The following is a 17,113-nucleotide window of genomic DNA, read 5'->3' as shown; positions in this document are numbered from 1 at the left end:
AAATAATCACCGCCAAATTATGAGCTTAGCAACAAGTAAACAACTATTATTGCCATGAGCTATTTTCTTCAAAAAGATATGGTTTTAATATATTTTGATTATATACAAACACTTCTCATTGTCTTTCTTATTTTGTTTCGAATTTTTATTATATTTTAAACTAAACCTATCGAATTATACACATATTTTATATGCATTTTTATTTTTTAAAATTTATAAGACTTCCCCCCTCGTTCAAAAAAGAAAAAAGAAAAAATGAAATAAGCAAGACCTTAAAAGTAAAAAACAAAAAACATTGGGGTAGTAATTATAATTTACGACAAATAAAGGGGTGATTTGTTGGCTAGGGCGCCAGGCCACTCTCCCCATATAAAAAAGAAGCTTTACCAAAACCACTCACTTACAGGCTTCAGCAGCAGCGAAAACCCTAAGTAGCCAGAGCGAGCAGACGACCCCAAAGCTCTAGATCTCGTCCCTCTCTCTTGGACGACCATGGTCAGATCTTCGCCCTCAACACTACCTATCCTCCATTTCTGCGTCTTCCATTTCCCCTCTGTTTAATCATCGTTTTTGCAGACTTTCAAGCGCAGGAATGGTGGTCGCAACAAGCACGGCCGTGGCCACGTCAAGTTCATTCGCTGCTCCAACTGCGGCAAATGCTGCCCCAAGGTAACATATATATATTTATGTGTCCATGTATCTACATGTATAAGCATCGTGTAAAAATGTGTTTGATTGGTTTTGATTTTGTGTGGAAATTGAAATAGGATAAGGCCATCAAGAGGTTCTTGGTGAGGAACATCGTTGAGCAAGCTGCCGTCAGAGATGTCCAAGAAGCCTGTGTCTATGAGCGTGAGTGTTATTTTCCCTCACATTTCTCTCTCTTTCTGATTCAGTTATCTCCGTTGTGAAATTGTAAAATTGCATATGAGAAAATGATTAAATGTTTTGTATTTTATGATGTGCAGAATACACTCTGCCAAAGCTGTATGCCAAGATGCAGTACTGTGTTTCTTGCGCAATTCACTCTCACGTTGTGAGGGTTCGATCCCGAACCAACCGTAGGAACCGTGAGCCACCACAGCGATTCATCAGACGCAGGGTCAGTTTTCTTTTTGGATCTATACATGTCAATGCTTGTTGTATTGTTTTGAGGTCATCATTGATTACTTGATTGTTCTGTTTCTTGTTCCCAATAGTAACCCAAAACAACCCCCAAGGAAAACTAAGATGAAATTACCCTTAAAACCTGCTTCAAACAGATCCCTTTAGGATATGTAAATGAAGCCCCACAAATATTTGGTCTCTTCCAACCTATGTAAATCAGTAAATGTACTTGTACCTTTATAATATTTAGTGATGATTGATAGAAAGTTGGAAAGTTGTATTTTTCATTTTGTTGAAGGCCAGTATCTTCACCTGTGTTAGATAGGTTGCATTGTTGCTACAAAAAAAATGATAATGTTACATGTAGGCTGTAGGTTTTTATCTCCTTTTCTGCAACCTTTACAGTTCCATTGGCTTAGTATATGGTCGATAGTGTTAGTTCACAAATATACAACTGATTTTTATGGCTGTATTAGCAACATGGGTTTCGTCATAGATTTGATTCTTTTACACTGTTTTTGTAGAATGCACTTCTCCTTTTAGTTTTGTAGTACCAGAGGTGACAAATAATGTTCTGAGATTTGTGTTATGCATGCAAATTTTTGGTTGGGAAATGTCTAGTTGTATTGTAAATTTTTCTTACGCCATTCCCTATGTCTTAATGGAAAATGAAAATACAAAAAGTTTATTATTCCGTTATGTAAGATGTGAAATTAATCTGATTGTTAGTTGTTTATTAATACTGTTTTGGTTTGCATTTCACATGTATTCAATCTGATATTCTTAAATTTGAATTTTTCAGGAAGATACGCCAAGGCCTGGTCAGCCTGGCCAAGGGCCTCGACCTGCTGGAGCTGGTGTCCCTGCTCGTACTTGAAGAATCATATCTAGTCTTCAATTATGTTCTTGATGTCCCCCCCGCAGCTACACAACTTTCTGGAACTGAGATTTGTGTAGGAAGTTTTTGTGATTCCGGGTTTAAACTTTTTGAGAATTAGACTAATGTTTATGGATGTTTTGATTTCATGATAATGCAACCTAAAAATTCATTAGTTATGATTTTGTCCATTGTTTGTTTTGTGACTTTAATTCTAATTTCCTTGGTTACACCATTTTGCATTCTCAAGACTTACAAATGAAGGAATGTGAATGCTGCATTCTGAGTTTCTAAAATTCCCTGGAATGGGTATGAGATTCTTAAAATGCCATTTAGTGTAACAAGCGGCACTGAATAAGGAGGTTGCATGTTATGATTGTAAAAATTTCATTCCAAGGAATAAGGAGTTCTTGGTCTCATAACTTCACAAGTCATAACACCTTTATTTTGAAGGATTTAGTTGAACCATAGACTCGAACTTGAAGTGTGCATGTCGGACTCCCTTGTCTTGTAATCCTACTTTTTGAAAAACAAAAATAAACTACCAGTTTTGATTTGGGCCCGATTCCCCAACGAGAGCAGTACAAATTCCATCCCCATTATTTTTCGTCCAGTAACGAATTCTTCTCATCCATGGAAAAAACTTCAAATTTCTCCTCATAAAGGTACTGAATTCTACTCTTCTACAAAAGTTTGTGTTTTTCTGGTAATGCTCTTTAATTTTCAAAAAAGAATGTTCAACTACATGATTTACGGCTTGGCATAAAAGTGTCTAACCATTTCTTGCATTCCGCAAAAGAATTTTTTCTGAATCTTTCAGACTCCAACTATCTCACATAAGTTCTAGCAAAAGTCCACATTCTAGCCTAAGGAGCAATGCTTTTTCTTCTCTAATTGAGCATCAACACCTCCGCACTTAGTTGCAGTCGCACACAACAAAATTTGATGCAACCTTTCTGGCCGGTGTTCTGTGAGTCAAATCATTCAACACTGCAGGGCTGCTGAAGTTCCTTGGCAATTCTAATGCATACTGCCATTGGACAGTTTGTCTTGATTGCATTGGAGGCAATGTGTGACCTACTCACAGCATATCCCTCCTGCAGAGAATTTAACCCACTGGACTGTTAGTTTTTGGGACTGAGACAAACTGTTAGAGCTCGCATGGTCTAATAGCACTCATACCCAACAACCCCCGAATGCCAACATGCACTGATATATTCCCCATTTATGTTCCTTGACTAATCCTAATCCCAAACAAAATTCTTGCCAGAGTAGTGTGGGAATACCTTTTCGAGGATGGACATGAAGGTTCTGAGTGGTGGAGAATTTACTTTTGCCCGGCTTGCCACCTGGGAAAGATAGATAGAAAAGCTATCATGTAAAATTGAAAGTCGCAATATATCACAGGAATAATAACTTCTTGAAATATAAAAACCATCATAATTATGAAAAGAAGTTCTTCAGTTAAGGACCTCATCCAAATTGATGTACCCAAACAGTAATCTGGGGTCACTCTCAGCCACCATTTGTCTCAAAAGTTTGTCAAGATCGGTTCCTGTGCCACTGCCCGCCCATCCCCATTCCTCAGCCAAATTTAACATTTCTGTAGTGTAAGCAGCATCATGAAGAGGCCCTGTCCAGAGGGGGCCAGAAACAACAAGTGACTTAGAAACCTGGAAAGGACTAACAGCACTTAGTACGTAGACAGTATAGTATCTATTAGCAACAATGTACTTTTGACCAACCATGAAAATGAGAAAAAACTAAAAATGATTAGATTGGATAAAGGGAGCGCAAATACTCCACTAGAAGGCTTTGAGATTGGGTGGGTTGGATAAAGCCCAATCTCAAGGATTAGATTGGATAAAGCCCTCTACACTCCTATGTACAAGGCTTTGTGGGGAGCGTGAATAGTGCTCCCTTTAATAAGAGATATGATGTACAATAAAGAAGAATGAAATATGATAACTCATGTGGTCAACCTCATACAACTGAAAAAAAAGAAAATTGGTGATGATGACCACTTCCCTTTTATTAAGAGAGAGGTCTTGGATTTGTCTCCTAGTGGAGTAGTTAGTCAAACTCCATTAAGGTAGTCAAACATGGACTCAATATTAATTGTTCACAGTCAAAGTAACTCCCATGGAGTTCCAACAAGAGAAATGCTGAATATGAAAACTGTTCAAAAAAGAAAGACCAAAAACTTAGGAAGTTAACAAAATAAAATCATACCACCACAGGCATGAGAGAATGCTTAAAAGTAACACATCATGATACCTGTGAATTGCTGCAGGGGCAACTGATCCGTCCAAGTTCATGCCATGAAAATGCTTGAGAATTTCCACACTTGGGGCAGTAGCTGATGAAACCATAATGTCTGTCGTGAATATAAAGCAATCGATAAGCACCAACATAGAGGCATAAATCACATAGCTTTCAAACATAAAAATTCATACAACCACCTGTTATCAGGAAGCTTTCCACGATTGACACAGAGCATGACTCTGAAAATGGGTCCATGATATGAATAATATGAAAACAGTGGAGTAACACGATACCCCAACACAGAAGCCACCCGCACAGCCCCACCTATAAGCATTCGCAGGCCAACCTCATTTGAATATGGCATAGGCCGAACAAAAGCTCCATATGCAGCTAAAGTTCTAGAGAGACAAATAAAGAGTTATCATTGTCCTAGTCGCGGCGGTCAAAGAAAAAAATATCAGAAGATGCAATCAGCCAATAAAACATTCAGAGTATAAGGTTGTCATTCAATTGCAAAACCCATTTGACTATGATATCCAAGCATTTTGTGAACCAATTGGTTATGGTAGAAAAGATTTAAATGCAGTCACACTACTCAAACTAACAACCGGAGCAGAATGTGCAACCCATCAGTGAAAAATGCAAGGTAGTATTATATAAATTAGTATAGAATTGAGACAAATTATTATACAAAGCATCTAACTTGGAAAAATCAAACAGAATTGAAAAGAACCATTTGCAAGAAATTAAATGTAACACTCACTGTTGAGGTCGGTGACCACCGGACGAGTACCCATCTGTCGATGTAACATACAACAACCCACCCAATCTCAAAGCATTAAACGCTGAACTCAAAAACGACGAATCGCTCCCAAACGAATCAATATCAATCAAATCAAAGAAATCCCTTTTCAGATAACACTCCGTCAGGATCCGATTAGCATCCAAAAGCGTCACCGCCCACCTCCGCTCGTCGCCGGAACCACTCTCCACCTGCGACAAGTTATCCGTGATAACTTTCCTGGAATCAATGTTTGCATCATTTGCCAAAACATAATCGGCCTCGGCCTCCACGAGGTACCGAAGAGACCGAATTCCACAGCCGCACAATGCATCGAGAACCCGCAATTTTCCTTTGGATTTCTTGTAGAGCGACGCGGCGAGCACGCCGAGGTCGCGGCCGGTGGCGCTTTCGTGGCGGAAGAAGGTCTCCCCGGTGTCAAATTTGAGACCCCTTTCGGTCTGGTACTCGGGTTTGCAATTGGAATTGAGTTTTGGGTTTGAATCGGAGCATGAACATTGGTTTGTGATTGTGAATTTATGGTTGTGGTTTTGGGGTTTTGGTACGGGGTTGCAAAGAAATGAGAAAGGGGATAGGGTTTTAGAAGTGAGAGTTAACATGGCGGGAACTTATTGGCGTTGGTTGGGATTAATTTTGGCGGGTTTTATATATGGGACTGTGTGGCCACACGTGGATGACCCATATGTGATTGATGTTGTTTTAGGGTCAGTGTGATGCCGCCACGTCACCAAGTGGGTCCCGGTATGTTTGTGGATGGTGGAACCCAGCACACCATGAACTTTTTGGGAGCTTCACTATTGGAGTTGGTCGTTTTGAGCATTCTCCTCTTCCTGGGTTTGCTTTATGGGGTCTGGTATGAACGGTTAGGGTTTTGTACAGTCACCAAGATGTTCATGTACTTGGTTGCGCCAGATGGGTCTAATAAAGAAGTGGGCTTTTGCCAAAGGAAGAAGATGAAGCGGAGGAGGAGGAGAAAGAAACCACTATGGCATTATCATAGGTAAAGCTCCCTGAATTTTAGTATTATTGTTAATGCAGTGAATGCTTTTCGCATTTGCTTTTCTTTTTTCATATCTTTAACTGGGCTTGGAGAATTTCACTTTTAGATTAGCTGTTGTACAAAATGAGATTGTTTTTGGAACGATTGCAATTAATGTTATCTTTAAGACACCATATTTGTAGGATTTTGTATCTTTTTTTCCCTTTTTTTGAAAGGAAAATTTGGTTTCTTGGTTTCTTTAACTTTTTCGAATGGCTATTGGCCAAAAAAAAAAAAACTTTTTGGATTGGCTGAATCAAACCATCATAATGTTTCAAGTATTCCTAATAGCCAAAACATAGATATGTTGCTTATTTGAGACAACATCACAGAACCTTTAGATTTATCTTTTGCATGAGTTTTTGTTGTTGGTAAGGGAAGTCATTAATAGTAATGTTAAACTCAAGTATGTGTTACATATTTCCTAAAATTTACCCACATGGTGGTGTTCAAAGTTCAGAGAAAAAAGAAATCATAACTTGAAATGCATAAAATTATACAAAAGTTAATCTTTTGCACCATATGAATGTGTGACGTCTTAGTACTTGAAACACCTAATTAACCAAATAATTGAGATTTACTCAAAATAAAAACCAAATAATTGAGAAAGTAAAGCGTGAGAACTTGATAACAACAATACCTAGACATATTATTGAGTTAGGCCTTTTATTTTTTATTTTGTTAGGAAAATTACTCGTTGTCCTTAAATCAATTTTTTCTCTCATTATCTTTTTTTGTTTTTTTTCTAAATTAAATAAAGAAAAGTGGCTATGGTGCCGGTGCTGGCCAGGCAGAAGGGTGGAGGATTTTTTGTGTTTTGGTTTATGAGGAGAAAATAGAAATTAAAAGCTTACAAAGAAAAATTGGGGGATAACTAAGGATTTTTTTGGGTTCAAATAAAATCCTCAAGTATCTTAGGTTCCAAAGAACAAATAAACAAATCTTTATTTTTAGATGCATGGAAAGGAATTTCGGGGTTATCAGTTCTGTCCATATAGTTGATGGAAATGGATTCCATACTTTTTTTTTTTACATTGCTTGACCATGTATCCGAGCCGTATATAAGAAATCTACGGATTCTCCTTTATGGTTTAGGGTTTAAAACTCAAGAATATAAGATCTTGGATAAAAACTCATAAGTGAAAATAAGACAAGGAGATGATCCATATCCAACAAAATTTGACTACCTAAAATGGCCTCAACAGAATTAAAGAGCTTTCAAGTTCAAAATTTACTGATGTCTACCAATGGGGAGAAAGAGAATAGAGAAGAGAATATAGAGAAAGAGAAAGAGAGAGGGGAGGAAGAACAAGAGGGTGCGACTAAGGTTTCAATATTTCATAGTTCAAGTGTCTCCACATCATGGCCTATTTGTAGGGCCAGTCTGAAAATCGCATCAAAATCAAATCCCTTGGTCAACTCTTTAATGAAATTAATCACTAATTAAATCATTAATTAACTCCTCAATAATAGTCAATTTTTTTTCCCTCAAAAATGTCAACTTCAAGTCTGCAAATTTGAAAGTAAGAGAGTGGGAATGGTCTATGGCATGAGAGGTTTGTTTGTAAATACTAAATCTCAATTAGCTTTCTAGCATGCCTTGACTGATTTTTGGAAGTTTATTATGTTGAACTTATTTATCCCATATATCTATATACCACCTGAGGCAAGGCCAGAGGGCTTATTTAGGGAAGAAAATAAAAATGTTGTGGGATGTTGATTAGCTTTGTTGAACTTCTCATATACAATACAAAAGAGAATAGAAAGGTCAATTGTTCAACTAGGATGCCAAAGAATTGAGTTTAGCAAAGTGTCAGAGTGTTTCACCTCTGCTTGGTACTTACTGGGTGGGTTTTAAAGCTCCTTTTGGAGCCTCAATCAATTTCAGAGCAATCTTTTTGAGCTTGGATAAATGGATGTTTGAAAGGACAATAAGAGTCCAAGTTGAGCTATTTTTTTTCTTTTTGGTGATAAGCGATTGATAAGTAGGTCAGAGGGACCACCCTCTAAAACGGGAGTTATTTCTTAATAGATTCTGGTTTTGCTTCCAATGTCAGTTATGTAACGATTATATTGTCATCTGTGAGGTTATTCACACATTTTTCCCTAATCACAAATTCTCAATCAAGCTATGCGCACTTCAAGCCTTGCAATTTTTGTACCAAAGTTGAGAATTATGGCTGTTCATGAAGATTCAGTATGCTACTTGCCATGTGTCATATTCATGTATCCTCCAAATTTAAAACCATAAGGACTAACAAAAATTGGAGCTCACCTATTTCCTTTATTAACAATTTTTGGGATGAATTGGGATTTGTCTACATAGTTCAGTTGTTCATTTCCTTTTGGACAAACCTGATGGGTACATGTCCAACAGGGATTTTTTATACATATCGGCGCACATACTTGTATTGTTTTCTGACACCTGTGCGCCGCACATATTCAAAGTTGGTCTAACATCATTTTCAGGTTATCTTTGCCTGGTTTGGGAGCAAATTTTAGATGCATTGCGGCGGGCTCTGATAAAAACGTGGTGGACAGCGATGCAGTGTGCTGGGCGCATTCAATAATTTTTGCTGGTCATGAGCTTAAAATAAGTGTAGATGAATAACCTGTACACACCTTAGATGGAGCAACTTAGTGTGGTCGATGTAGCATAGTCAATTGTGGGGCCTCAAAAAGGATTTGGAGTTTCCTAGAGACCTCATGGCATTCAGTGAGTGCCCCTGTATGTTAAAACTGACATTTTTAGTAGGAAGAAAATTGACTTTAGTATTAGGTATGACAACAAATTCAAAATCTCTTTGCGACCAATGCAATTAATACTTAATCAGGGGAAAGAATGGATGGGATTCAATATTAATGAGGGTCATTTAATTTATGGTGGTATACATTATGAGAATTAATTTGGGTAAAAATTGGAGATGCAACAATGAGAAATAGCTTAGGATGGGCTAATTGTGTCATTAATACTATGCATGCATCCCGCAGAATTTCACATTCTTAACCCCTATTACATTTGTCCTTTTTTGTCAACTAATTTATGGAGAAGAATCCACTTTGTTCAGAGAAACCTGCAAATTTGAGAAAAGCGAGACTCCTTGGTAGTGAGTATGAGTTCCCTGAGCAGCAAGATGTGTTCACATTTTTTGTATTCCATCTCTTTGCCTTTTGTCATTTCGCTTCTCTTCTGCTCTTTGCTTCTAAATCCAACTTTGCATCCTTGTATCTGCTCTTTTTGTCATTTTGTTCTCCCTTCTTTATTGCTTACATCAATTCTGTCCTTTTCTTTTACATTTTTCATGTTTCAAGAGCGTTTCCTTCTGACATTTTCCCTTGAGGACCCATATATCAGTTTTTTGAAACTGTCATTTCACAATTTCTTTTCCCCTATCCTCATATCACACATGTCAAAATAGCCCCAATTTATTTTTGTTTGAGCATAATTGTGTTTAGCACATGCAAGGACATATAAAACAGAATTCAAGGATGCACTCTGGACGAATTTTTTAGCATTCATTGAGCTGGTTAGTGTCTCAAATTTGGGCTGAATACACATATCCTGGATCAAGTTCTACTGATCTATGAGCTATTTTTATTGCTACTCATCTACTCAAAACGTCCCTGTATGACATAGATTTTGCATCCTTCTCACACTGTCCTCAGGATGTTTTTTGACCAACCCATTTCATTCCTCCCCTCTCATTGAATTATTTTTTTTTTAACTTATTACTTCCACAGGTTTCTAAAACTGTGTATAAATTCACTTGTTAAAATCATCACTGGGAAGTGTGTTCGTGAGGGTTTTTCAAAAGCTGAAGGTTTCACCTTTTGTACTTATGGAGGAGATTCAGCAGATTTTGTCACCTTGCTCTTCTTTAGGCTCTTCTTCCTCTTTACCTAAACCAAAGACATTGTCAATTGATGCGGAGCTCTGGTTGATGGCTGAGCAAAGGACACAAGAGATTTTATGGACTATTCAACCAAATGTAGCTTCTGAGTGCAATCGGATTGTGGCTATTGATTATATTCAGAGGCTTTTCAAAGGTTACTTAGGAATTGAGGTGAGAAAATTCCTGTATTCTTATGTTTTTTTTTGGGGGGGGGGTTAGAATCGAGTGGATTCTTTTTGCAATCCCTGCAGCATGCTTCTTTAAAGTCTGTGGATGAGTAATTAAAAATTCATGGCATTGATACAGTACTGTGCTTGAAGAATTAGGTTTTCTCTGGTTACATCTGTAGGTTGTCTAGATTGGTCAATGACCATTTCGTCTAGTGGCACCCAATCTCCCCTTTGTGGAAGGAGATCCTGAGTTGTCTCATGGATGATAGTTGTTGATTATTCAAAAAAAGAAAATACTGGAAGAATGTCATTAAAATCGTAACTTAAAAGAGGGCCTGGATTTATCTATGGACACCTAATTTTTTGATTAGATATGCTCCATTCCTAGCACTTTGAAGCATTTCCACTTTTACCTTTATCAGTTGGGCAGTCTAGCAAACATACCTTTGTGAGTTTATTTGATTCCCTATTTCTGCGGAAACGGCTAGCGTGACTACACATATTTAAGTGTGGTGTCGTAAAAGCCAGAAGAAGCCAAATAAAGATATGAATGTTAACATGAAGTGACCGTTGACATTCTAGCACGTTCGTTGACATTGTAGCTTATCCGCATAACTGTTTGGCATTTCTTATCTGTTATGATAGAACTATGGGGTCAGTGTATAAATTTTGCTGCTGTTCAATCCCACATTAACTAGCTTCCTGGAGAGTTTTTGTCCAGCTGATTGATTATTAGTGTCAATGCCAATCAACTTTACTGTTATATTAAAGAACAGTTCTTAAAAATATTTAATGCATTCAGAGGTTTTTGAATTTCATTATAATTTCAAGTTATATTCTTAGATCCTAGTTCTGTGAATATCCAGCCCGTCTTTGGAAACATACTTAGACAGCTTCCACCAATATAAGGTTAGGCATCCAGTATGTTAACCGTTCATGTCAGACATGCTTTTATTACTTGGCATGGAAGCGTTACGTAATATATAGTTCTCTTTGTTTGTTCTTTTTTGATCAAAACTAACATATCGCCACGTGTTTGAAGTAGGAATCTGATTGTCACTTGTTTGAAGTAGGAATCTGATTGTCACTTGTTTGAAGTCCACGTGTTTCGTCCTGTGGACTTGAATTTAATTTCAATTGACAGAGACATACAGGATTTTAATCTATTGCATTTAAATACGTCCTGCTATATTTAATAAGAAAGCTCTGCTGGTGATCAGTTCATTACAATAATTATATTGCTGTTATTTTGATGTCCCTAAATTTACTGTGAGGTTATTTAACATGCATGCCTTCCAGGTCGTCGCATTCGGCTCAGTCCCACTCAGGGCCTATCTTCCTGATGGAGATATTGATATGACTGTCCTATGCCATCAAAACGAGGAGGAGGATATAGCTAGAGCAGTCTGCAGTATCCTTGAAGTTGAAACGAAGAACTCTAGGTACCAGGTTGAAGACGTCCGTTACGTTTATGCAAAGGTTTAGATTTCTTAACTTTGGTCTTTCTTTCCAGTAATTACTCTGCATATTGTTTATGATCTTGGTCAACATATTACATGTAACCCTTCTTTCCCCTTCATTTAGTTGTCTATTATTCCTGTTGTTTGCATTAAGGGCTATTTACCACTTTACTTCTGAAAGAGAAAATGTCCAAAAGCTAAAATTTGTCAGCTCCTTCTCTTCCTCCCACCTCTTATAGTGCTAATTATGAAAGGAACCATTTGTGCCCCCGTGCCCCCTTATATCAAATTTAAACCAACGCTAATACTCTATATCCTTGCTCTCAGCTGAGAGTGATTTATGACCTTTGTTATGTTGGATTCTTTTATATCTTGACAACTAGCGTGCAGCATAGTTTACACCTGTAAAAGGCACATAATGTGCGTGCATGTCTAACACCTGTTTGGCACGTTAAAAGACAGATTATTTCGTTTATGTTGAGAATATACAAAATTGTGCCTTGTCAAAATTGGTTTTTATCTACTCCCCTTCTCCAATAGTTCTTCCCGATGAACTCAAAAGAAGAACATTTATAATTAAGTTCATTATAAAAGTTTCATGTACACTCAAATAAAACCCTTGACCCGTGTCCATTTTGAAGGAGGATCATTTATGTCTGAGATTCCCTGTCATGGTCAGAGCATGACGTGATCTTTGTGTCTGCAAATCTCGGGTTATTAAATTCACTTTTTTGTGAGAACTCCAATAAAAAGTATATTTTGTGTTGATGAACCTGAACCATAGATGTCCTCAGTTTTGATACGGAAACAGCTAAAAAGTGTGGAAAGGCATGGACTGGGGACGCCAATTGTGACATTATTATTTTCTATTTATATGAAGATAGCTGTGTGAAGGGATTAATTTAGTACGGTCAAGGAAGAAAAAAGAATAGATAACTCAAACAGAAAGAAAGATGGGGGTGATCAGAGGATGAGCATATGGAAAACCAGAAATTGGCAAAGACGGTATATAACTCAACCGCAAGACCCATTGCTCCTCTTCTCCACCTTGATATCTTCTCTCCTAGTTCCAGACTTAAATTGCTCAATATCACCCTCCTTTTTGGAAAATGAATAAAATAATTTGTTTATGCTTCCCTCATACTTGGAATGTAGGGATGTTGATGGGCTAGTCTCCGTTCAGGCCAGGCCAACACCATGTTAACAGGTTTTTTGTGCTGGCCAGGCCTAGCCCAGCCTGACCTTGGCCGAGCTTTTGCTAGCCAATCCTGAAGAAAACATTAATAGCGCAGCTAAGCCCAACTTGTTTGAATTTATTTTGCATCTGACAGTTTATCTTTTGAGGGCCTAGCTTGCAAGATGGGTACTGTTTTGTTTGAATATCTTATTGGGCTTTGTATTATCCACCACTCTTGTGTTTCATGAGCTACATCATTATGTAGACAGAAATGATTTTTGATGCTTTTGTCATAGATAAAGGTAAGAATTTTCACTGACTCAGTTGATTCTTTTGTAACCAATCATGTTGAATAAAGGAAGTATTATTATTTCTTAATTTTCTGAACCCAAAAAAGGGACTCCGTTGTATCTTTTTCATCTTGTGTTTGTTTGGATTTTGTGTGGTAGGTTAAGATCATAAAACTCACTGTGAATAACATAGCAGTGGACATTTCGTTCAATCAGATGGCTGGGATTTGTACACTCTGCTTTCTGGAGCAGGTTGAATCTTAACCCTATCTATATAACCAGCATATTTTTCCTTCAAGTGGCTTGAATCTTTCCTTAAAAGCTTGATACTTTGGTACTATTAATTGCAAGATGTACTTGTCATTTTTACATTTCATTGTTTCTGAATTTCTTCTGTATATGCTACCTGCTCCATTTTTAACTATCTATTATGAGCTATTGGTGGGTTCGGACTTGTTTTACCCCCATTCTTTGTCTATCCATGCTTAGCTCTTCATTTCATAAATAGACAGAGTTTTATGGCTCTAAAATAAATGTAGCCAGCTCTTTCTTTTATTTGTTTTTTGCAGTTTTACTTGGTTTATCCAATTAAGGTCAGCTCTACTGTTAAAGTATGAAATAATTTTTGTTCTACATCCTAATATCTTAAATTTTGAAACACTGGTAAACCAATAAAAATATTAACATAGTAACATAGCAGGAGATCCTGAGTTCAAGTCCCTACTACTGCAACCTTCCAATTTATAATAATTTCTGTGTTAGGCTTTTTAGTAGTGGGATCCTAACAGTTTAAGCTTTTAGGAACAGTGGTAAACCAACAAAACTTAATATCTAAACTTTGCAATACTAACTTTTTTTTGTATTATTTCTCTCTCTCTCTCTCTCTCTCTCTCTCTCTCTCTCTCTCTCTCTCTCTCTCTCTCTCTCTCTCTCTCTCTCTCTCTCTCTCTCTCTCTCTCTCTATGATCATATCAAAATATTAATGCATGTTTTTCTTTTATTTTTCAAATGACATGCCTGGTGTTGCCCTTTATCCAGGTTGACCAACTGATTGGGAGAGACCATCTTTTTAAACAGAGTATAATCTTGATCAAAGCTTGGTGCTATTATGAGAGCCGAATTCTTGGTTCACCGCATGGCTTGATTTCAACATATGCACTTGAAACATTGGTCTTGCATATCATAAATCTCTTTCATTCATCACTCCGTGGTCCTTTAGAGGTGTTTCTTTTGTTGTTTATTTAACTTTCAGTTCAGCATTTGCATTTGCATCTGTGAATGCTTGAATGCGACTTTAAAATTCTTTCAACAGGTCCTGCATAGGTTTTTGGAATACTATAGCACATTTGATTGGGACAACTATTACATCACTATATATGGTCCAGTTGCCATATCTTCCCTTCCTGAAATCATAGGTAAGATATGTTTAATAATGTGAATGTGTAACTGATCTGTTAACTTATTTAATGAGGATCTTTTATCTGTATTGTTTGCTATAGAGACACCAGAACATGAGGGAGAGGAATTACTGTTCGGTAAGGAGTTCCTGAAAAACTCAAGAGATATATTTTCAGGTTCAGAAAAGGTTGATGAAGCTACAGTGAATGAATTCCCAATTAAGCACCTCAACATAATGGACCCTCTTAAAGACAACAACAATCTGGGTCGCAGTGTTAGTAAAGGTATTTGACCACGTTTACCTGCTGGAACAGTGTTTAGTCACTCTTGAATGGGTGTGCACTGAATTTGCAATGCATTGAATTATTTCTAGACTTGAAAGAGGGAAAATCTTTTCTTCCTCATTTGTCAAAGTTACCATGATATCTGGAAAGAATATTAATGGACAATAAAGAAGCCATAACCCATTTGTTTGTAGCGTCAAAGCAGATTCAAGGACGAGATTTGTATTTAGCATTTCTACACGAAAATGCTGTCTTAAGAGTTGAACCTTTGCACTCATGCGTCAGTCCTCCACTTCTACCATTGTACCAAACCATGGCCCTCATGTTGAAATACATTATACAATAAATTATAGTGACAGACCTTGATGATTCACATTACTGTCCAATATTTATAACTTGCTGTTAGAGGATTCTTATTTTTTATAAGAATTAAGAGGATTATGTTTACTTAATAAGGTATGTTTAATAACACATAAATTGGTGTCTTTTTAATAATCTCTAATCCATTTTAGGTTACCCTTCATTTAGAGTCTCTAATCCAAGTTGCATGCTTTTGACTCTTGTGTACTTAATATCTTTTTCTTGATAGTTTTGTATGTTAATTAGTTAATGATGATGATGCCCCACCTAATCCCCTTCAGGAAATTTCTATCGTATAAGATCTGCTTTTTCCCTTGGGGCTCAAAAGCTTGGAGAGATACTAATGCTACCGGGTGAAAGCATCCCCCAAAAACTTGAGAAATTCTTTGGGACCATTATAGATAGGAATGGGAGGGGACAAAGGGCAGATGTGGAAGCTCCTGTCCCTGCATTTGGTACTGGAACATCCAAAGAATCTAACCTCTATGGGGACTATGACACTTATTATGATGGCCTGTTGTTTGGGTGGTCGTTTTATGATCCTAGCTTACATCTTTCTACACAGCCCAGTCCTCCTTATCAAGTCTGGAACCAGACCACGTGGAATGCCCTTACTCGGTCAATGGAGCTCAACTGGAATGTCTTCTGTCAAAGCGCAACAAATGCATACCCAAGACTGCCATTTGGTTATCCTAATGCTTCCCAACCGTTTGCTGCTACTTTGGCTGTTGGAAAAGTAAAGAAATCACAAGGAACGGGGACATTTATACCTAATGTGGTATAACGAATTTTATCTTTTATTCAATTTTAAAATTTTAAATACAGCTGTTTTTTCTTTATTCTTTGTTTGGATTGTTAAAGATGACTGGCTTTTTCATGCTTGGTTATCGAGAGACCGGATGACTGGTTTTTTCATTGCAAAACTTAAATATTTTGGGCATTGCAGGCTCATACTAGTAATTATTCCAGATATATGCATTCAACGGTGAGTGAAAGTATTCCGGAGTCCGGATCTCACAGCGTGATGAAGAAATCACCTCAAAAGAGTGACCAGGTTGGCACATTCTCAAAAACAGACACAGGTGGAAATGTAGGCTGCTTTGATCTTTCACTTGAAGAATTCCCACACCTTTCAGGCATTCGAACACCCCCACTACCAAAAGTCCAATCTTATGAGCCCGTCTTGAAGTCTCTGCAAGCAGAAGATTCCTCTGGCACTTCTAGGGATATTAAGTTTGGGAATTTGGAGCATTCATCATCAGTATCGACAATGCCTTCACCTGCAGCAAGCAAACAGGCAGATACTCGTGTTTCATATACTCGGGGCATTATGCCGGGGGTCCCTAAGATGAGAATGCAGAAGAAACAAGAATCATCAGAGATCGGTGAAGTGACGTAGGGCCTTTTTAAACCTGTGGTGATCTCAAGAGTATTTAAGATACCACCTGACTTTCTCCTAACTTTTAAATGGTTTTACACTGCAGGATTCTCATGGAACGGTACCAGCTGGACAATGACAAGGATTTTCCTCCTCTGTAAGTGGATTTCCAATGGCGCTTAAGGGTAACCCCCCGCCTGGTGGAGGATGTAAAATTTCTGAGACGTCAACCCCATTTTGTGATGAGTTTCCAATGGCACTCTTTGGACTGTCCATAGACTTATGTATGGATGAAGAGCCTTTATGGCTTGTACCTTATTCTCCAAGATAAAATTTATGTAATATGTGTTGGTCGTTAATGAAATGCTATCCCATCAATTATATTGGAAAAAACTTTGTCATCCTACCTTTTCTGTTTGATTGTACCAAATATGTTCGTATGCGCTTAATTGGATAGTGTACCAAATATGTTTGTATGTGTTTAATTGGATAATGTACCAAATATGTTTGTATGTGCTTAAATGGATGATGAGTTTTTCGTTCCTAAGTGTGTCCATGTGTGTGTGTCGTCTTAGTTTTTTGTTGTGTGCGCTTTTAAATGGACAATTTTTTA

At 37.5% G+C, this 17,113-nt stretch overlaps 3 protein-coding genes across 4 annotated transcripts; 2 read left to right on the top strand and 1 right to left on the bottom strand.

Annotated features, from left to right (window-relative positions):
- Positions 1 to 371: 371 nt before the first annotated feature.
- On the top strand, positions 372 to 2,163 carry LOC147289744 (small ribosomal subunit protein eS26y-like). Its single transcript, XM_086236765.1, has 5 exons — positions 372 to 495; positions 577 to 669; positions 768 to 852; positions 969 to 1,102; positions 1,910 to 2,163. Exons 1-5 carry the CDS (start codon positions 493 to 495, stop codon positions 1,982 to 1,984), a joined length of 390 nt encoding a protein of 129 aa, XP_086092891.1. The 5' UTR covers positions 372 to 492; the 3' UTR covers positions 1,985 to 2,163.
- Positions 2,164 to 2,642: 479 nt separating this feature from the next.
- LOC147289743 (N2,N2-dimethylguanosine tRNA methyltransferase) lies at positions 2,643 to 5,797 on the bottom strand. Its single transcript, XM_086237360.1, has 6 exons — positions 5,013 to 5,797; positions 4,447 to 4,647; positions 4,262 to 4,361; positions 3,457 to 3,657; positions 3,271 to 3,333; positions 2,643 to 3,081 (listed from the first exon to the last, which is right to left on the bottom strand). Exons 1-6 carry the CDS (start codon positions 5,648 to 5,650, stop codon positions 2,965 to 2,967), a joined length of 1,320 nt encoding a protein of 439 aa, XP_086093486.1. The 5' UTR covers positions 5,651 to 5,797; the 3' UTR covers positions 2,643 to 2,964.
- Positions 5,798 to 5,887: 90 nt separating this feature from the next.
- Positions 5,888 to 17,042, top strand: LOC147289742 (uncharacterized). Of its 2 annotated transcripts, XM_086237358.1 has the most exons (10): positions 5,888 to 6,051; positions 8,560 to 10,154; positions 11,453 to 11,632; positions 13,240 to 13,332; positions 14,119 to 14,301; positions 14,393 to 14,495; positions 14,580 to 14,762; positions 15,404 to 15,900; positions 16,069 to 16,517; positions 16,607 to 17,042. In XM_086237358.1, exons 2-10 carry the CDS (start codon positions 9,930 to 9,932, stop codon positions 16,659 to 16,661), a joined length of 1,968 nt encoding a protein of 655 aa, XP_086093484.1. In that variant the 5' UTR covers positions 5,888 to 6,051; positions 8,560 to 9,929; the 3' UTR covers positions 16,662 to 17,042. The 2 variants fall into 2 exon arrangements, with proteins under 2 accessions (XP_086093484.1, XP_086093485.1); XM_086237359.1 differs by lacking the exon at positions 8,560 to 10,154 and having other exon boundaries at positions 5,893 to 6,051.
- Positions 17,043 to 17,113: the final 71 nt, after the last annotated feature.

This window comes from Dryas octopetala, chromosome 3 (genome assembly GCF_963921425.1).
Source record: "Dryas octopetala chromosome 3, drDryOcto1.1, whole genome shotgun sequence".
Classification (NCBI taxonomy): Eukaryota; Viridiplantae; Streptophyta; class Magnoliopsida; order Rosales; family Rosaceae; genus Dryas; species Dryas octopetala.
Note: the sequence above shows the minus strand (reverse complement) of the source record. Positions and strands in the feature narration are given on the sequence as shown.